This window comes from Ananas comosus, linkage group 18 (genome assembly GCF_001540865.1).
Source record: "Ananas comosus cultivar F153 linkage group 18, ASM154086v1, whole genome shotgun sequence".
NCBI classification, from domain to species: Eukaryota; Viridiplantae; Streptophyta; class Magnoliopsida; order Poales; family Bromeliaceae; genus Ananas; species Ananas comosus.
The window spans coordinates 787,411-810,041 of record NC_033638.1 but is presented as its reverse complement, the minus strand read 5'-3'; the positions used below and the strand labels follow the sequence as shown (position 1 = coordinate 810,041).

Sequence of the window (22,631 nt, the reverse complement as noted above, 5' to 3'; positions counted from 1 at the left end):
TAGATGATCGCTAAATTCTAAAATTTGTGGAAGAATAATATCAAACAATTTGATCCGGAAGCGTGTGAGGCACTGCCGTAAGGTGTATATTCTCATCCTTCGTGCGGGATTAACCGAAAACCATCCCAAGATAGGACTGGAATTCCTCCTCCTATGAGTACGAACGCGGAAGAGGTTGACGGAGATTCTTTCAACACCCAGCAACAAAAGAATCAAGAAAATAAAAAATTGATGAAAACCTTAAAATAATTTTTTTTTTTTTCACTTGTTTTCTCCAATGTTTTTATTGCACTATGTGAACAATGAGAAAAGTTAACATTGGAATTCCCAACGTTAACTTTTCCTTAATTAGGCCCTTTAATTAGCACCCAAACCAGATGATACTAAATTGATACACTTTAAACTACGGGATGTTAAAGTGAAAAAATGTGAAACCACAGGGGTGGTATTTGAAGCTTTTCCATAATTTTATGAAAAAGATCTCCTAATATTTAGCAATAAGTTTTTTAAAAATTTACAAACTAAATAGGTTTATTAATTGTTATCCAGTTGTACCATATAATGTATGCACAGAATAGAGACAAAGAAGCAAGAGTGTCAAGTTAAGGGCCATAATTTTAAATTTCGAGGGAGTAAAGTAGAAATTTTTAAAAGATAAGGGGTTCAAATACAAAATAGATATTTATATGTATCTTAGCCATCTTTTATTAGAAGCCAAATGGGCCATTTTGGTTCAGTACATAATTTATAAATTGAAAACAAAAAAAATTAAGTTTGAAAATTATTTAGAGATGCAGCATTTTCATTTAATAAATAAATCAAAAATTTTGGACAAATTTTAAAATTTGAATGGCCTGGTTACAAAAAAAATAAAATGTTGGGGACGAATGATGGAATTAGCCCTCATTAGGTGCTAAAGTGGAACATTTTTTTGGGTTCAACGCATTGATCAAAACTTTAGAAATTTGGAGATGCGGGGTATCGATCCCCGTACCTCTCGCATGCTAAGCGAGCGCTCTACCATCTGAGCTACATCCCCATTACATTTAAATTTTTAAAAATTTTAAAATTTAAAATTTAAAATTTAAAATTTATTTTTAATTTCAATAGATTTAATCTACGAAATTCGAACTCCCTAAGAATCAAATTTTATAATTTGAAAAACGGAATTAACCCTTATTAGATGCCAAAGTGGAACATTTTTTTGGTTCTACGCATTGATCAAAACTTTAGACAAATTTTTAAATTTGAAAAAAAAAAATTTCAAAATTTAAAAAAAAGCTTTAAAAATTTGGAGATGCGGGGTATCGATCCCCGTACCTCTCGCATGCTAAGCGAGCGCTCTACCATCTGAGCTACATCCCCAATACATTTGAATTTGAAAATTTGCAAATTTAAGATTTAATATTTATTTTTAATTTCAATAAATTTGATCTACAAAATTCGAACTTCCTAAGGCTGCGTTTGGTGCGATAACTAAATTTTGGAGGATAGCTTTTGTTATTCTCGAGAATAAGTTAGAACAAGTTCTAAATTACGTTTGGATGTTATTTGTTTATTCCTAGAATATTCCTATATCGTGTTTGAATGTTTATGTTGGAATAAGGTATTGGATTTATAAAAATTAAGTAAAATGACAATTATGCTCTTGAATATAATAATAAAATATATTTCAATATATGAGAATCGAAATAGAATTAATATATAACTAGTTAAGGGACCCGCGCGATGCTGCGGGTAGTTATTTTAAAATTTAATTTTAAAAATTAGTTATAAAAATTAATTTTAGAATTTAAATGGTCCACCGTGGACCTCCCTCTCATGTGGTCCACGAGGCCACTTCGGCCTCGTGGACCCCGTGAACACCACCCCTATGAGCCCCGATGTTTTTTCGGCTCCGCGCTGCGCCGCGCCGTGCCGCGCCCCGCGCTCGCGCCCTCGCGNCCCGCACCACGCCCGCTCCCGCTCCGCGCCAGCGCCCGCGGCCGCCGGCGCCCCCCGCCCTCGCCCATGCCGCGGCCTCCTCGCGACACGTGTGCAGTTATTGAGGAATAATATATAGTTATAGATTATAGATAGTATAATTTTGAATATAGCAGTAAAAATATACTTCTAATTTTATGTTTAAAATTAATTAAAATTAAATATAAATATATAATTTTAAATATAGAAGAGCAGATTATTTCACAAATTTGGTATGTTTACAAATCACCTTAGAAACATTAATTTAGTAGCATAAAATTTGAGCATTCATTTGATGTATTTGAAATTAATTAAAATAAAGTATAAAGGGAATAAAAGGGCATAACAGAAAAAAAAAAAAAAAAAAAAAAAGGCAAAATTTTCTGTTCTAGTTAGCTTGTTCTTCATGTAAGGGAGAACTGGACTTAACGGGTTATTCCCGAATAACCCGTTAAACCCAGAACAAGGGAGATATTCCATTTTGCATTGTATTTGGGGGGATAAAGGAGGATATTACGCCTTGTTCTGGGTTATCCCTCCAACTAAACGCAGCTTTATAAGACTCAAATTTTATAATTTTTTAAAAAAACTCATTCCCTTAATAATAGGTAAATAAAAAAAGGGGCAATTGTCTATATACTCCTGAAAAGTTCTCGGTTTTCTTATTTACCCCTCTTAAAAGGCTAATATTGAAAATACCCTTCTTATGTTCCAAGTCTTTCTAATATACCCCTGTAGTTAAGTTCCGTTAGTGAGCTGCCATTATCTCTGAAAAATTACCATTTTACCCATTCCAATATACCCTTATACCGTAACTAACTTTTCTTATATACCTTTCATATAGCAAATACTTTTCTTATTTGCCCTTCAAATATCAATTAATTAATTAGCGTCGGGAGCAAGTAGATGAATGGATGAGATCGATTGCAGCTAAACCAACCTTGGTGGCNATTATAGATTATAGATTATAGATATAGATAGTATAATTTTGAATATAGCAGTAAAAATATACTTCTAATTTTATGTTTAAAATTAATTAAAATTAAATATAAATATATAATTTTAAATATAGAAGAGCAGATTATTTCACAAATTTGGTATGTTTACAAATCACCTTAGAAACATTAATTTAGTAGCATAAAATTTTCTGTTCTAGTTAGCTTGTTCTTCATGTAAAGGAGAACTGGACTTAACGGGTTATTCAGGAATAACCCGTTAAACCCAGAACAAGGGAGATATTCCATTTTGCATTGTGTTTGGGGGGATAAAGGAGGATATTATGCATTGTTCTGGGTTATCCCTCCAACATTATAAGACTCAAATTTTATAATTTTCTAAAAAAACTGATTCCCTTAATAATAGGTAAATAAAAAAAGGGGCAATTGCCTATATACTCCTGAAAAGTTCTCGGTTTTCTTATTTACCCCTCTTAAAAGGCTAATATTGAAAATACTCTTCTTATGTTCCAAGTCTTTCTAATATATCCCTGTAGTTAAGTTCCGTTAGTGAGCTGCCATTATCTCTGAAAAATTACCATTTTACCTATTCCAATATACCCTTGTACCGTAACTAACTTTTCTTATATACCCTTCATATAGCAAATACTTTTCTTATTTGCCCTTCAAATATCAATTAATTAATTAGCGTCGGGAGCAAGTAAATGAATGGATGAGATCGATTGCAGCTAAACCAACCTTGGTGGCTGGAGGCATAGTTAGCTAATTCGAATTTGGCAAAAATTCGGTACGGATATAATTCGGATAAAATTCGTCTTTTATTTTTTAAATTCGTTGAAAAATACGGCTAAAAAACGGATTCGGCAGTTATTCGGATACGTGATTTATACGGGTATTATACGTTCACCAATTAAAAATTCGGAATCAAATATAATTTTTATATATAATTTTTAAAAATTTGATATTATACTATATATATTATTATTATTATAATATTTATATATAGATTAAATATATTTAAAATTATAATAAATATATATTAATAATATATAAGAGTTATATATTTAAAAATATTAATAAATAATTATAAATTTATAAATAAAATTATATATATACATATATTTATATATTTATATATATATAAAATGAGAGGGAGGTCCACCGCGGACTTCCCTCTCATCCGGTCCACGAGGCCAAACTGGCCTCGTGGACCATGCACATCGGTTGCTCCTCTCCGCGCTCAACACCGCGCAACACTCCCCGTCCGCCTTCCCGCTCCTCTTCCGCTTCCTCGTCGTCCGGCTCTCGGACCCGGCCGTCTTCCCGGCCTCCGCCGACTACCGCTGGCTCTGCTCCGAGTTCTCCCGCCTCGGCCTTTTCCACCCCTCCCCGCTCCTCCCCTTCCTCTCCCTCCTCGCTATGCTCGCGCTCCCCCTCTCCGCCGTCCTTCTCGTCCGTCTCTCCCCCTCCCCGCTCGCCCACTTGCTGTCCGGCGCCCTCGTCGGCCTCCTCTGGATCCAGTCCGGCTAGATGGGCCACGACTCGGGCGACTACCCCATCCTGGAAGGGAGGGGGCCCGGGGGAGAAGAGGAGGACGCGGAGCTTGCGCTTCGAGAGGGCGGAGGGGTCGGCGGCGGCGGAGGCGCGCAGGGAGGGGACCAAGGGGCGGAAGCGGTCACCCCAGCGGAAGCGCTCGGAGAGGACGGCACCGCGGAGGGACAAGAAGAAGTCGAGGGCGACGGAGGAGGACGACGACGAGAGTGGCGGAGGAGGAGGACGACGAGAGCGACGAGAGAGGTAGTGTTGGAGGTGGAGGTGTGAGAGGTGGTAGTGGTCTGGGAGTGGAGTAGATGAGGCGAGGTGGAGGCGGAGAAGCCGGCAAGGTAGAGGCGGAGGAGGCGATCAAGTTGGGAGAGGAAGAGGATAACTTAAGGGATTAGAATAATAAGGTAGGGGTAAAATAGGTATTTTATATAGGTTTTAACTCTAGTATACATTTAACCCATGTTTAACCCGAGTTAAGCTAACAAGGGATAACTGCAGGGGTATTTTGGAATAACGGTGGAATATATGAGGGGCATTTTAGAAAGAAAAAAAAAGTAGGAGTAGATCGGATATTTCCAGACGCATGAGAGGTATATAGGCAATTATCCCATAAAAGAATATCACAAAATTATAAAATTTGCTTCATTAAGAAGTTCACACGTGGGAGATGATATTCAATGCTCTATCATTAAAAATAATATGAAAGTATCAAAGAGGCTTTTGCTTATTTTACAGCTATCCAAAATTTTTAAATTTACTCTAAAATTATCAAAATCCTAGAGAAAATGGGGATATTTGAAAAAGTTTTTTTATAATCAATAAGGATATTTTGATCCTACAGAAATAAATAAGATTTTTTAAAGTTTTGAAGAGTTTATTAGATATTATCCCAAATACCTTTGCTTAACTCTCTTCTGCATATTTACTCGTGTATAATGTTCTATATATTCGATTTGGCGTAATCTAAGGAATGGGAAATTAAGTTTCAGAGTGTTTGTTTTCAGCGTACAACCCCAATTCGAAAAATATTTTTTGAGATCCTATTGCATTGAACAACAACTACTGAGTTTGGAATCCAAATTGAAGTATTTAGGCCTTCGTTTTTGCTGTTTTAGGTTATTTTCAAAAAAAATTATACTTTTCTATTTTGAATCCGATTATTTAGTTATTTTTTATCCGTTTAGGTTTAGAGATATACTAAATTTATTATTTTTAATTATACTAGGATTCAGGTATAATCCTATATATATACGCAGCATGTAGATAATGTAATTAGCTTTTGTAGTTTAGCGCATTTCCTCCGTCTTTCCCTTGTCTAAAATGTTTGACTTTGCTATTCTATAATTTTCTCTTTGCATTACTGCAAGTGAGGTAACAAAAAGTCAGAATTTACAAAATATGGGAGAGTAAAATGATATATTTTATACACCACGTAGTAGCTACTGGCGCCGAAAAAGTGGCACCACGTGGTAAATGGCTCGGTCAACATGGCTAGCTGACATGGACAAATCAGGGAATGATATATGGTACACCAGGATCCGAAAAAGAAGCGCCTGGATACCAGCGGGATTTGGGCAGCAACGGTTAAGAACAGGGAGAAGAAATTTCGTAGCCAGGAAGCTACTCGCCCAAGTACATCCGTAAAAACAGGGGATGCAGCCGAATTATCCTATACAATGCCAATTATCCAATACCGTAGGCAGAAGATGTCAAACGCGCCTGCAATAAGGGCTCTTCACGCAAACAAGCTATCACAGCGTTTTCAAATTCCTTTCAATTCCAGCAATTACCATTTTCTAGCTAGGAATAGCCATCAATCTTTCCATTTTCAGTTTTTAATAGCTTTTTAGGAGTAGCTTTAGTCAACTACTGTAATCCTTGTAAGTATTTTCAGCAGAGTGAATATAATCAGTTCGGATCTTTCAGCCAAGTTTGTCTTGTCGCTTCATTCTACGAGTAGAGAGTGAGAGAACCCGATTAAGCTGATCCCTCCTCAACCCGATCACTTGATTTCGAGGCACACTCGAGGGTCAATCCAGAGCCGATCCACAACCTGTAGGCCCGTTTAACCTAGTCAACGATTTGATTCGGTCAACAATGTGTGACTTCGGTTCGCAACGCCAACGGTAACGAACTGTGGAATTTTATTAGCTTATAATTTTCATTTAGCCACCTTATAATTTACCAAATATATTATATTAATATCTCGTGGAACAATTGCTTTTTACAACAGAATAAAGATAAAATTACAGACTAGCAAAGCAAAATTTTTTCATAACATAGATTGACAAGCGAAAATATATTAAACCACAATAAAAACGAATAAAACTGATATGAATTATGAATCATTTTGAATCACCTATCCAACCGTTCAAAATTTGATTTTACTCTCCAATTTTCCAAGTTGCATGATTTGAATCAGTCAATGAAACTTCGTCATCAAACTTTAAGTTAGTTACTTATTTTAATAAATTTATAGTTGCAAAAGTTATATAAAATATTGTAACTAAATCTATAAAAATGGACGGCGTATTTAAACCACGTGGGACTAATTAAAATTTACCTAGTTATTTATTGTTTTTTTTATTTTAACCTTATCCCCTGAGCTACAGATATTATTTCTTGAATTTGGTGTAGCACATGTGGAATGTCACATTTATTACTACCCAATTCTCACACAGACAAAAATTTGGTGGGCATCCATCCCCAAACAACTTGTTTGGGGCGGCGCCGTGGTGGAAAGGGGGTGGTCGTGATGGACGCCTGTACACCAGGCTGCGCCCATCAGCTCCGTCCCCAAACAAGTTATTTGGGGACGGATGCCCACCAAATTTTTGTCCCTCTCACATTAATAAAGGAATCTTCATTATACCAATTGTACTCAATAAATAACATATATTCTAATGAGCCCTTTTCTTATTCATCTTTTATTGCTATTTAAAATTTTCAAATATATTCTAAAATAATCAAAATATTCTTCTAAAATTCAATCTTGTTAATAATTAAATCCCTAAAAGAAAATGAGGATATTTGATTTTTTTTTTTTTTAAACCAACAAGAATATTTTGGTCCTCTAGAAATAAACAAGATATTGTTAAAATTTCTTCTAAGAGAAATTGAGGAGAAATTAGTAGTAGCTGAATGACACGATTCTTCGCTAATTACTGCATTTGGACTCAAATGTAGCGATCGAAAAATTATATTTGAATTTGTATGCAGTTGTAATATAATGCAGTCAAATGCGTAACATTTTGTCCGTTTGACTATCTCAAAATATAAAATTCGAAAGAATAAAATTTTAATTTTTCTAAAATCCACTGTTTGGCACCACAAGTTAATAATAATTCAATTCCTTCAGAAAGATTTGATGGTATTTTTCGCCGTACAAATAACACTCATTCAAGTACCATGGTTTAAGTTTTCATTTGCTATTATTTATATTCAAAATATTTCTCCTTAAACTAGGTATAGTATCTCTTTTACTATATTATTGAAGAAAGAAATTTTAAAAAAAATAATTATATCGAAAAAATTTTGATCTAACAGCAAAGCAGAATAGAATTCATTTGAATTTCTATGTAATTTAAACAAAAAAAATAATTTCTAAATAGTTTAATTGAATTGTTGTCAAAAGAAATAAAATAAAATAAAATAAAATAAAATAAAAATAAAACATGTACATCTTTATATAATTGTAAAATACTCTTTACTCTCATCACACAAGTCACAAAACTCTTTTTAAGTTTCTAGTATTGAAAAAAAAAATAAAATCATAAATTATATTTTTTGTCCTCGCAGTACCTTCGAACTTTAATTAGTTATAATTTTTGGCTCGAACTATGAAGCGCACAGCACTTTAGTCCTCGAATTTTGATTAGTTGTAATTTCTAGTTCGAATTATAAGGTGTGTACCACTTTAGTCCTCGAACATTTTGAATTGTTGTAATCATGTCTCACAATTTAATTTTTATTGAATAAATATTGATAAATTACAAATATCAAAATAACATAGTATTTTAATTATTGTTACATCATCGAGAGGGATAACGTAACAATTTGAAAAGTTTGAAAATTAAAATATCACATACCTCATAGTTTCACGCCAAAAATTATTATTAATTAAAGTTTGAGGACTAAAATGTCACGCGTCTTATATATAGTTTGAGGACCAAAGGCCCAATTTACCCCTAGAGAATTAAGGGTAAACTTCAATTTGAACCCTTGTTGTTTAGTTTAGTCTTACTTTATCATCATATGGTTCAAAAAGTTGTACTTAATTATCCTGTAATTTTATGTCGATTTTTATCCAAAATGTTTACGTCAAATAGAACGTTGATGCAATTTTTTTTTTTTTAATAACCACAGAATAGTCAAATATAATTTTTTTGCGCTGAAGGGCAGCAAAGTAAAAATAAGCTAAACTTCAGAATAATTAAGTATAACTGTTTTGAACCACAAAGAGCAAAGTCAAAATAAGCTAAACCACAGGGAATAAGTTTTTCATTCTCTATTTAGATTCTTGTGGATTATAGAATAGAGCAGCTTGTAAGATCTACACTCCTTTTCTTAGGTGTACAAATAGAATGTTCGCTGTGAGAACTCTATTGGTCTTTGTGCGAGTACGTTGGTCTTTGTGCGAGTACGTAGGACGTAGGATTCACGAAAAGAAAAAATTTAGAATGCATCAGCTATATTGCTGACGTGGCATCCCCAACTAATGCGATGCAAGTATAGGGGTGTTTGGCCTAGCTTTTAAAAAGCGCTTTTGGGCTGAAAAGTGATTTTCGGTTCAATAGAGCGTTTGGCAACTCACTTTTAAAATCTGATTCTACTTTTTAGAATCAGAAAACTGATTTTGAAGGTCCCAAAATTAGAAGCAGAAAAAACTGCTTCTTGAAATCTAATTCTGATTTTGGATTAAAACTTCAAATTTTTATTTTTATTTTAATTTCAATATTTAAATTTAAATTTAATTTTAATTTTTAATTTTCGGATTCAAATTTTAAATTTCAAATTTCAAATTTCAAATTTTAAATTTCAAATTTTAATTTTAATTTAATTTTAAATTTCAAATTACAAATTTCAAATTTCAAATTATAATTTTTAATCTTCAAATTATAAATGTGTCAAATTTTTAAAATTTAAAATTAAATTTTAAATATTCAATTTTAAATTTTAAATTTTAAATATTCAAATTTTAAATTTTAATTTTAAATTTTAAATATTCAAATTTTAATTTAAAATTAAATATTCAATTTTAAATTTTAAATTTAATTTAAATATTCAAATTTTAAAATTTAAATTTTAATATTCAAAATTTAAATTAAATTTAAATTTAAATATTCAAATTTAATTTTTTAATTTAAAAATTCAAATTTTTAATTTAATTTTAAATTTCATAAATATTTTAAATTTTAAATTTTAATTTTAAATTTTAAAATTCATAATTATTTTAAATTTAATTAAATTTAAATATATTTTTAAATACTTAGTATTTTATATTTTATATTTCCAATTATTTATATTTTTACATTTAAATTTTAAATTTTAAATTTAGATTTTAAATTTTAAAATTTAAATTCTAAATTTAAAGTTTGAAATTTTAATTTTAATTTATATTTTTATATATTAAAATTTTATATTTTAAAATTCATAATTATATATATTTTTAAATTTTATAATTATTTTAACTTTAAATTTTTAAAATTTTATATTATTTTTTAAATTAAAATATCAAATTTTAAATTTTGTACAATTTTGAAATATAAAAATTTTAATTTTAAATCAAATTTAAATTTAGATTTTAAATTATTTTAAAATAAAATTTAATAAAAATATTAATTTATGTAAACATGAAAAAAAATTTGCCAAACAGTTTTTCAAAATCACTTCAGAAAAAATCACTTCTATCTGAACTCTGCCAAACGCTCTACAGCTCTTCGCCAAAATCATTTCTCCAAATCAAAATCACTTTTTTCGAAATCACTTTTTTAGAAGCTAGGCCAAACAGGCCCTATGACACAATAAACTTCCTCAGAATTTACACCTGGTCTATGGGCGCACCACTGTGGTGCACCGGGTGCATGGGACAGTATTTTTCCCGCGCAGGCACAGGCACCGACACTGACACATCATCCCCGCGCTTTCATTTCACTGTACGGCATATATAATAGTGCTTAAAATAAATAAATCATCATAAAAAATAAAAAAGCAAAAGAGAGAGAGAGAGTGTGAGTGTGTGTGTGTGAGCGCGTTCACTCTCACACTCTCCCCTACTCCTCATGGCGATCCCAGCGCGAATCTCGAGGCANGTATTGAAAAAAAAGATAAAATTATAAATTATATTTTTTGTCCTCGCAGTACCTTCGAACTTTAATTAGTTATAATTTTTTGCTCGAACTATAAAGCGCACAGCACTTTAGTCCTCGAATTTTGATTAGTTGTAATTTCTAGTTCGAATTATAAGGCGTGTATCACTTTAGTCCTCGAACTTTCTGAATTGTTGTAATCATGTCTCACAATTTAATTTTTATTGAATAAATATTGATAAATTACAAATATCAAAATAACATAGTATTTTAATTATTGTTACATCATCGAGAGGGATAACGTAACAATTTGGAAAGTTTGAAAATTAAAATATCACATACCTCATAGGTTCACGCCAAAAATTATTATTAATTAAAGTTTGAGGACTAAAATGTCACGCGTCTTATATATAGTTTGAGGACCAAAGGCCCAATTTTACCCCCAAAGAATTAAGGGTAAACTTCAATTTGAACCCTTGTGGTTTAGTTTAGTCTTACTTTATCATCATATGGTTCAAAAAATTGTACTTAATTATTCTGTAATTTTATGTCGATTTTTATCCAAAATGTTTACGTCAAATAGAACGTTGATGCAAATTTTTTTTTTTTATAACCGCAGAATAGTCAAATATAATTTTTTTGCGCTGAAGGGCAGCAAAGTAAAAATAAGCTAAACCTCAAAATAATTAAGGATAACTTTTTTGAACCACAAAGAGTAAAGTCAAAATAAGCTAAACCACAGGGAATAAGTTTTTCATTCTCTATTTAGATTCTTGCGAATTATAGAACGGAGCAGCTTGTAAGATCTACACTCCTTTCCTGAGGTGTACAAATAGAATATTCGCTGCGAGAACTCTATTGGTCTTTGTGCGAGTACGTAGGACGTAGGATTCACGAAAAAAAAAAATTTAGAATGCATCAGTTAAACTGTCGGCATGGCATCCCCAACTAATGCGATGCAAGTATGACACAGTAAACTTCCTCAAAATTTACACCTGGTCTATGGGCGCACCACTGTGGTGCACCGGGTGCAGGGGACAGTATTTTTCCCGCGCAGGCACAGGCACCGACACTGACACCATCATCCCCCGCGCTTTCATTTCACTGTACGGCATATATAATAGTGCTTAAAATAAATAAATCATCATTAAAAAAAAAAAAAGGCAAAAAGAGAGAGAGAGTGTGTGTGTGAGCGCGTTCACTCTCACACTCTCCTCCTCCTCATGGCGATCCCAGCGCGAATCGCGAGGCAGCACAAATCCAGGGCCCCTCCGCGAACCCTAGCTCGGTTCCTCCTCCTCCTAGTCCTCCTCCTCCTACTCGTGGTGGTGGTGGTGGTGGTGGTGGCGATGGTGATATCGATCCTCTCTTTCTCCTCGTCCTCCTCCTCCTCTTCGTACGATAGATACAAGGAGTACTGCAAGCACGACAACCACAGATACGTGTACTGGGGGGAGAGGATCGATTGCCCGGGGAAGCATTGCGATTCGTGCGCGGGATTGGGGCATCAGGAATCCAGCCTCCGATGCGCCCTCGAAGAAGCCCTCTTCCTCCGGAGGTGCGGGGACCTCGACCCTACACAAAAGTATATATATATATATATATATATATATATATATATATATATATATATAGAGTGCGTCTGGGTTGCTTTCGGAAGCACGGAGCGGAGCGCTCCGTGCTTCCACTTTGTTTTCGATGTTGGGACTTTCAAATCGACGATCGGCTCCGTTAGACTTGATCTAGAGTATTTGAAGTATCTAGAAAATAAATTTTGCGATTTTTCGATATCATTTGCCGAGTGATCGAAGTGGCTCAAAATCAACGGCTGAAAATAAAAATCTCACAAAATATGATGATATGACATTAAAATTTTAGATCAAAGTTATTGATCTTGTTTTATATGGTATAAAGAATTTTCTATCAAAATTTCACGTGATTTGGATATTTCTACACCGTTAAACTTGCAACCGGCTCACCACGGTCGTTAAAATTATTGATTTTGAGCCCCTTCGATCACTAGGCAAATGATATCGAAAAATCGCAAAATTTAATTTCTTGGTACTTTAAATACTCTAGATCAACTCTAACGGAGCCGATCGTCGATTCGAAAGTCCGAACATCGAAAACAAATCGTAAGCACGGAGGCCTCCGTGCTTACGAAAGCATACCAGCCCACTCTATATATATATATATATATATATAGGCTAGAATACTTTTAGAAGTATCACCCTTTTGGTGCTTCTAGGTTTCTAACTCTTGGATCTACTCCTTAATTACTAATAGCCCTTAGATCAAACATTATTCCACCTACCATCACCTACCACCACCTACCACTATCATCTCAACCTCACATCTCTCCATCCAATGGCTAAAAACTCAAAAGCACCACTTTCATGGTGCTTTTGAGAGTATTCTAGTTCAACTATATATATATATATATATATATATATATATATAGAGTTGAGCTGGAATGCTATCAGTAGCAAACGGGCTCCGTTGCCACCCATTTGTTTTCGATGATGGAGCTTTCAAATCGACGATCGGCACCATTGAACATGATCTATATCACTTGAAGTATTTAGAAATTAAATTTCAAATCTTTTCGACATCATTTACCTAATGATCAAAAGGTTTTAAAATTAGTAATTTTAATGGTTGATGTGAGGGGTTTTCTCGTTTAACGGTATAAAGCTATCCAAATCAATTGAATTTTGGTTAGAAAATTCTTTAAACTATTTAGAACAAGATCTATACTCTCGATCATGATTACAAAATTCTATCATCACTTTTTAGATGATATTCATTTTCAGCCATTCATTTTTACGCCCACTTGATGAGCAGGCAAGAAAACAATATTATGAAACAGTATGAAATTTGATTTCTAGATATCTCCAAGTGGTATATGTATCATTTTCAACAGTCGCCAGATGTCGATTTGGAGGCTCCATCAATGCGAAAACAATGGGTGCGCAACGAGAGCCCTGTTTGTTACGATAGTATTCCACTCACTCTATATATATATACATATATATATATATATATATTATAGTATATATAGATAAGGCTACTATACTATCTATAGTACCGAGCTCCGGTACTTATATCTTTGTTTTCGATCTTAGAGTGTTCAAATTAACGATTCATACCGTTAAATATGATCTAGGGTATAATGAAGTTTAGGAATAAAATTTAATTTTTTCGGATATTGTTTACTAAGTAAATAAATATGTCAAAATGAAGGTGGAAATTGAATATTTTAAAATTTGAGCATTAAATTCAAGATCAAGAAAGTTGTAACCTTAATCTAGAAAGTTTAAAATATTTTCTATCAAAATTTGAAGAAATTTGGATTCTCTCTAACACACCGTTAAACTCCAAACTCACCATAGTAACCATTGAAAATTGACAATTTTGAAATGCTTTGATCATAAAGTAAACTATGTCGAAAAAATATAAAATTTTATTTCTAAAAACTTTAAATATCCTAGATCAATGCCTTAATGGTGTGGATTCGTTGATTTGAACACCCGAACATCGAAACGGGACTATAGATACCGGAGCTGATACTGTAGATAGTATAGGAGACTAGTCTCTCTTCTTCTCTCTCTCTCTCTCTCTCTCTTCTCTATATATAATATATATATATATATATAATATATATATATATATAATATTGTTTTTTATATATAGAGTCGGGCTAGAATACTATAGATTATGAATGAGTTAATTTTTATTTTATTTTTGACTCCTACCTACCGCTCCATTCGGAATGAGTTAGAGCGAAAGCGAGTTCTTGGTGGATTTTTATTGAATCGGGATGCATCAAGCAAGGAAGGAAGGGATCCTTCACCTCTCTCTTTCTCTCCATTTTATTACGGATCAGGGCGGATTCGGAGAGGGCAATTTTTTATTTTTGGCCCCACCTACCATCGCATTCGAGGCTGATCGGAGCGGGAGCTCCATCAACCTAGGGGTTCATTTGCATCCCTATTATTAGTTGGTTGGGCTTGGGCAATTTGTAAGCATTATTATTGGCTTAAGCATTGGGGGGGCCGGTGATTTGGGCCCAACAAATTTGCTGATACTAGTCGGCCGAATCGTTACATTTTGTATCATAGTCGAGGATCATATCGCTCGATGATCCTTGACTATGTGTGACAAGAATATCAAGATCTAAGGAGACTAGGTATTCTAATACCAATAATTTGGACTAAGTATTTTAGGCCCATAGTTTGGGCCCAGCATGTTGCTAATATTAGTGCTTTTGTGTGTATAGTATTAATAACTTGGGCTTAAGTGTTTGCGCTGATGATATAGGTTTAACAAGCCGCCAATATCAGGGTCGCTTGGTTTAATGTAATTAGAAATGCAGTGTTGTTAGAGATGCATGCAGTTACAACTACATATATTTTGTTTAGATGTATGTAGTAGAAACCGCTGCAATTATAAATAATTTATTTGGTTGCATGGAGTTGAGAGATGTGTTTGTAAAATTTTATCACTTTATATATATAATGGTGAAATTACCTCTAATATTATAAAAAAAAAAAATTAAGGACGTAAGCTTACCTCTTGTTTGAAGTTGCTCTCTCTAACTGCTGCAGACTGCAGTTGGGCATCCTCATGCAGTTCCAACTGCGATAGTTGGATTCAAACGCATCGAACGAAAAATGTCGGATTTGCAGTTGCAACTACATGCACTCAAACAGCCCCTTAGTGGACTAGTATGTTACAGTAAGAAGGCAGGTGCAGCATCGCATTATTTCAACACTGTAATATTTCCTATATTGGATGTAAATGGATTTTATTTGGATATATAAGGAGTAATAATCACTCTAGTATTAAATTATCAATTACTGGACTAGTGCATTTTGAACCAATGGTTGGACCCAACAAGTTGCTAATACTAGTTCAACTAGTAGGGACGAATCTGCGACATTTCACAACTTGACGGAGATAGAGAATTGAAACCTTTTACAAGTGACAATGCAATAATTTCCACTCTTTGCAAGGATTAGCAATGTCTCATGATTTTAGTTTCTTTTTCAGCTCCATTCATTTGCTATGTTCTACTACTATATCTTATTATTTGCTTACTAACTTCAGTAACTTCTCCAGAGTGTTTGTGATGCCTTCCAGAATGTGCATTAATCCAATACATAACAAGAAGGGGATTCTCCGCCGCCGATCCAACAATGGAAGCTCAGAGGACAGGTCTCTGCCCAATTCAGTGCAGTTCCCACGAATGTTCTGAAACAGTGCTAGTCTCGTGTCCGGTTTCGTGAAAATTCCGTGATTACGAAAGATTTGCCAATAAACTCGCTAAACTTAGCCTATTTTACTGCAATGCGCCGCAAAGAGCTTTGAATGCATTGTTTGAAGTGTTGATGAATAATGAGTAGAATTCAATCTTCTGTAGGTGGGAAGCAAATTTCTGCGCGATGGACTCTTTGTATGATATAGACCTGATTTCGCGAACAGTTCCAGTGATTTTGGACAATTCGAAGGCGTGGTATCAGATACTGTTGAAAAGTACGAGGCTCGGAAAGCGGGGGATAGCCCATGTACAGGGAATTAGCCGGGCGGAGCTCAAAGAGAAGTGCATGTACTCCGATGTTCTGCTCATAAACCGCACGGCGAGTCCTCTGGCATGGTAAAATCTCGATTTTACTTTGTACACTGCAGTTCAAAGTGTAGTAAAATGATACAGGTGACGAAGATTGGGGCTTCGATTTAATGCTTGAGTCGTAAAAGATCTATTGAAGAGCTAGTCTTGATCGTGGTAATAAAATTTAGGTTCACGGAGTGCAAGGATCGAGCGAATCGCAGCTCCGTAATGCTGCCGTACTCTTTTCTGCCGAGGATGGCAAGTAGAAGATTGAGAGATGCGGCAGAAAAGGTATCGTTTATCACCAAATCAATATCTGTTCTAGAGCATGCTGGTTTATCAATGCGGCATAAGTTGTTTGCTTCCTTCGATTATTTTGTACTGTGAATCGTACAAATTAAACGCTCAAACAGCTCGAAATCCTCTTATCATAACAACATGCAGTAGTCTTTGCAGATCGAAGCTTTGCTCCGTGATTACGACGCCGTTCACGTGCGGAGAGGGGACAAAATGGCGACCAGGAAAGATGAATTCGGAGTCGTCAGAACCCTTCATCCGCACCTCGACAGGGACACCCGCCCAGAATCCATTCAACGGAGAATAGCGAAATGGATTGCTCCAGGACGGACGATATTCATCGCTTCGAATGAGAGGACGCCGGGCTTCTTTTCCCCACTGTCTGCCAGGTTATGACTTTCACTGAACTGAAACTCAGAAATACCCGCCATTCTTCTCCTGATCGACATCTCAACCGTTGATTCATTGATTCGAGTTAATTTTCCTGAATTGAATTAGACACTTTGAATTGAAAACCAAGCATTCTCCTTTCCAAGATGCAGAAATAGTATTGTTACAGTCGCAACAATTCTGAAGTTGTTCATTAAATGCTAGTATTTTCGATCTTATGGTTTCTTTTTTTAATACAGGTATAGGTTAGCATATTCGTCGAATTTCAGCGAGATATTAGACCCGGTGATCGAGAACAATTACCAGCTATTTATAGTGGAGAGGTTGGTAATGTCGGGCGCGAAAACATTTGTGAAGACATTCAGAGAAGATGAGAATGATCTGTACCTGACAGATGACCCCAAGAAGAACAACAAGAACTGGCAGATTCCGGTCTACACCGCGGATGGGGAGGGCACTTAGAATGCTCTACTTTCAGCAACACTAATTTTAACTTCGTTCTCGAAGCTCCGATTCTTCTCGAGTGGATTTGCATCTTAAAGTTTGTGTTTGAACTTAAAAGAAGAATCTGAAACTGTTTCGCGAAATTGTATATAGAATTGCTGAGATGTTTATTACTTCTTTAGCTGCTTTTTTGGTTGGTGAGAGGAATGAATTGTATTCTGAAAAAAAGGAAGAGGAAAAAAAAAAAAAATATTAATAAAGGTAAAACTAATCATAAATGCAAACTTTCAATACTCACCTTCGTGGTCGCATAGTTCTCACTTAGTATCCCTATTGTTTAAAGTGTAACAAGTATATCCTGATTTTATTTTATGCTTTCTCATTTTTCGTTAAATTTCGTTAAATTTGTCAACTTTGTCGTTAATATTCTCGTTAAATCTTTATATCACAAAAACTTCCCGATATCCTATCTAAGATGTTATCAAATAGTCACTTTAGTACCGTTTACGTTATAAACGTTGTACTGATTTAATGAAAAAAAAATTAGTAAATTAAAATAAAAAGACAAAAATGAAATCATACTTATGACTAAATGAATGCACATTAAACGCCATAGATACTAAACATAAGAACCAATGTGTGAAACCAAGGAATAGGATTAAAGATTGCATTACCCCTAATAAACTTAATATTCTTCTTTGTAAATTGCAATATGCCAATGGGCCCAAATCTTATGTACTAATTTTATTGATGCTATGTGATTATACAGTTTATTACCCAATTTTGGTTTAAAATTAGTAAAGATTGCGAAAAAACTGTGCTATAATTCTTAGATTACGCACGCAAATATGTTACTCGAATCTTATTCAAACCATTTCAAATTAGAAAGTTGTTAAAAACTATATGTTCTTATAATGAACTACTAATAATTTTATTATGTACACAAAATAAAAATAGCTACCTCTTACTCATAATAAATTTAATAATTCTGCCGATGAGAATCTACAATAATTACTACTATCGTCAACACTATTTACAGAACTACCCAAACATAATTTTACCAATATGATTTAAATATTTTAATAAAAAATATAATATAATTATTAAAAATTACAAACCAGGAACCAATAGGCTGCCTAACAAGTAGCATCCTCGACCCGTATACATAAATGAAGAGCCATGTCAGAGAGTCATAACCAAAGTGAATAAGAGAGATCCTGATCAAACCCGAAAAAATTTAAAATTCAAATTTTAAACAGATGAAATTATCAAAAACTCTTCTATACTCCAATTCATTATAGCCCTAATAAGAGTTTTAAAATTGAAGGATTTTTTAAAATCAAAGTAAGGCATTTTGATCACTCCCAAGGAGTATAGAAAAAAAAAAGAAAAAAAAAAAAAAAAAAAAAAAAAAAAAAAAAACATAAAAACAAAAAAAAAAAAAAAAAAAACATTAGAGATGTCGCCCTCCGCTCCACCGCCACAACAGGCCTGCAAATGAGCGAGCCGCTCGTTTCGACCTCGATATTCGCCCACTATCTCGACTTGAAATTAATAGCCCGAGCCTTGAACACAAAAAAAAAAAAATCTCGGAATTCATTCCAAGCTGGCTTGAGTATTCTCGGGCTCACAAAGGTCGAATTAAGGCCTCGAAAAATCTTGAATAATATTAAATAATATATCTATATATATACTATATTATATATTAAACGTGCTCTGTGGTCTTTGGGAAAGCACGAGCGCTCCGTTCTTCCCTTGTTTCGATGTTGGCGATTTCAAATCGACGATCCGCTCTCGTTAGACTTGAATATAGAGTATTTGAAATAATGCTAGAAAATCAAATTTGCGATCTTTCGATATCATTTCCTAGTGATGAATGAGCTCCAAATCACAACGGCTGAAAATAAAACATCTCACTAAATATGATGATATGACATTAAAAATTTTAGATCATAAAGTTATTGTCTTTGTTTATAATGGTATATAAGAATTCTATCAAATTTCACGGATTTGATATTTCTAACAACCAAAACCGTTAAAACTGCCAACAGCTCACCACGGCCCTTAAATTATTGATTTTGATCCCCTTCGATCACTAGGCAAATATATCGAAAAATCGCAAAAATTAATTTCTTGTACTTAAAAACTAGATCAACTCTACACGGACGACTCGTCGATCGAAGTCCGAACATCGAAAACAAAGTGAAGCTTGAATATAATATATATAATTATATATATCTTATATATAATGATAGGCTCCGAAATACTTAAAAGTCATATGTGTGCTACTTTGTGTTGTTTATTAGGCCCTTGATGGAGAGATGATAGGTTGAGATAGGTGAGGTGTGTCAGGTGAATAGTTCTTATCACAAGGAGCTATTAATATCAAAAAAGTAAGATCCAATGGCTTAAAACACCTAATAAGCACCATGAGGTGATACTTGGTAAAAGTATCCATAGACTCAACTCTATAATAATATATATATATAAGTTAGCTAGAATACTCATCGTAGCAACGGGCTCATTGTCATACCTTTTCGAGATGTAGCAATCCAAATCCAGATCGCACTGAAGATACTAGAAATCAAATCTTTATGTTTTCCGATATTGTTCTCCTTGTCCATCAAGTGCGTAAAAATGAACGCTGAAATTGAATTCCTCTAAAAGTGAACGATAGGCATTTGTAATCAACTCGACCGAGTATAGATTTCTATTTAAATAGTTCTAAAGAATTTTCTAACCAAATCAATGATTATTAGTTTTACACCGCTTAAAGTAAGAAAACGCCTCATATCTACCTGAATAAAATTACAAATTTGAAACGCTTGATCATTAGGCTCAATCGATGTCGAAATGATTTAAATTTGGTTTCTAAATACTTTAAGGTATAGCTCAATTCAACCGTGCCCGATCGTCATATTAAAGGCTCCCAATAATCGAAAACAACGGTGACAACGAAAGCCGAGTTTGCACCCCCCGATAGCTTCCAGCTCACTCTCTCTCATCTCTCTAATCTCTCCAGTTCCCTCTCCTAGTCTCCGCTCTCTCTCATATAGTAATATATAGCCGCTGCGTCCTATACTATCTATATTACCGGGGGGGTTCGGTAGATATAATCTCATTTCGATCTTACGTGTTCAAATCAACGATCCACACCGTTAAAACTTGATCTAGGGTTTAAAGTTTAGAAATAAAATTTTATTTTTTCGCCATAATTCTATTTTATATCAAACCATTTCAAAATTGTCATATTTTAATGGCTAGTTATTCGAGTTTGGAGTTTAACGTCAGAAGAATAAATTCTTCCATAATTTGATAGAAATAGTTAAACTATCTAATTAAAGGTTAACATCTTGATCTTGAATTAAAAGTGCATGCCAAATTTGAAAATTATTCAATTTCACCCGCTTTTGACATAATTTATTTACTAAGTACGATGTCGAAAAAAACTAAAATTTATTTGCTAAGACTTCATATCTCTAGATCAATTTAACAGTGTGGAGCGTTAATTGAACACCTTAAGACGATAAACAAGACTATAGTACTCAGACTCCGGGTACTCAAATAGTATCAGTAGCCTAATTATATATATATATAATAAGAGAGAGATGATAGGGGCTAGAATACTTTTACAAGTATCACCCAAGTGATACTTGTGTGTTTTAGCCCTGATGAGGATGTAGGTGAGATGATGGGTAGTGGTAGGATGTAGGTAGTGAAATAGGTTGATCCAGGGCTATTTGTATCAAAAAATATACCACAGGGCTAAAAAGTGACTAGCAACATGGGGATATACTGTAAAAGTATCATAGATCAACTCTATATATATATATATATATATACTCTATACATATAGTAATATACTATATATATAGTATATAATATATTATATATACTATAATAACTACGAATAACATTACTAGTAAACCCTTCTTTTGACTATCAATCTTTAGCCCATTGGATGAAAATTTAGGGTTAGGATGAATATTAGTCATTAGAGTTTAGTGCCCCCTAGGGTTATGTCCCCACTGGGTTATAGTATTAATCCAATGGTTAGAAATGATGAAAAGCATTGATCCAAACTAAAAACTGGTAAGCTAAACAATGGATTTTGCTACTAAATATACCCAGTCCAACCTTCTCTCTCTCTATGATATATATAAACTACGCGAAAACTCATAGCACAATCTAATTGTGCACTGAAATTTTAGCCATTGTTAAAAAAGAGTGTAGATGTATTACCTCCTAAGGATCGGTGAGTAATTGTTAATAGTATAATCTAACCGGGTAAAAAATACTGCAAAGCATACCTATCTACATAGAAACTCGATAGCACCCAAATCCTTGGTGCATCGATAGATACCCAGCCGGACTATAAATACTATAATTATATATATATATATATATATATATATATATATATATATTAATTATATGTAGGCTGAGTGAGAATCTGAATTTAGTTAAAATTGGGCCTATATTGTCAGCCCATAAAAACAAACTCAATATGCCAACAAAAAGGTAAAATTTTCCTAAATTTACATACTCTCACTCTTTTTTTTTCACAGGGCCCTAGTATCTCTCTCTCTCTCTCTCTCCCTCTCTCACACACACCAAGCGGCTAAGCCTGAAGCTCTCCAAGTTACCAAGTAATAACACGCGCCCGATGTTACCAACCTTGCCATTAGTTGTGTGCTTAAGAAAATATATAAAATATTTTTCAAATAAAAATATTATTTATACAAAATTTTAATTTTAGTCATATATGATTGGATAGTGTAATTCAATATTTCGCTATATAGTTTATTTATTTTTGACCGCATGGATTAAAAGGAATAATATGAAAATTGAAGGCGGAAGTAAAAACATACAAGGTTAAAAAGATTAAATATTCAATTCATAAATTATTTTTCCTCATATTATAATACCGTATTTTATATAATTATTTTATATTTTGAACTATTAGATATATTTTTATATCAAATTGTAGATAATGTTCTGTATGAATTAAACTATTGATCGTACGATATTAAAAATTTCAAGCGGCTCGTTTAGGGCTCGAGGTCGCTCGACTGGAAATTAGGCTCGCTCAAGCTCAGCTCGAATTAATTTCAAGCT

At 33.7% G+C, this 22,631-nt stretch overlaps 1 protein-coding gene and 2 non-coding genes across 5 annotated transcripts; 1 reads left to right on the top strand and 2 right to left on the bottom strand.

The window, feature by feature from the left end:
- Nucleotides 967–1,039, bottom strand: TRNAA-AGC. Its single transcript has one exon. It is a non-coding gene; the product is annotated as a tRNA-Ala (tRNA).
- Nucleotides 1,293–1,365, bottom strand: TRNAA-AGC. Its single transcript has one exon. It is a non-coding gene; the product is annotated as a tRNA-Ala (tRNA).
- Nucleotides 10,678–17,741, top strand: LOC109723878. 3 transcript variants are annotated; one of them, XM_020252370.1, is made up of 7 exons: nt 10,678–10,770; nt 12,021–12,329; nt 15,893–15,988; nt 16,194–16,427; nt 16,571–16,673; nt 16,830–17,068; nt 17,309–17,741. In XM_020252370.1, exons 1-7 carry the CDS (start codon nt 10,745–10,747, stop codon nt 17,529–17,531), a joined length of 1,230 nt encoding a protein of 409 aa, XP_020107959.1. In that variant the 5' UTR covers nt 10,678–10,744; the 3' UTR covers nt 17,532–17,741. The 3 variants fall into 3 exon arrangements, with proteins under 3 accessions (XP_020107959.1, XP_020107961.1, XP_020107958.1); XM_020252372.1 differs by lacking the exon at nt 10,678–10,770 and having other exon boundaries at nt 11,941–12,329; nt 16,839–17,068; XM_020252369.1 differs by lacking the exon at nt 10,678–10,770 and having other exon boundaries at nt 11,941–12,329.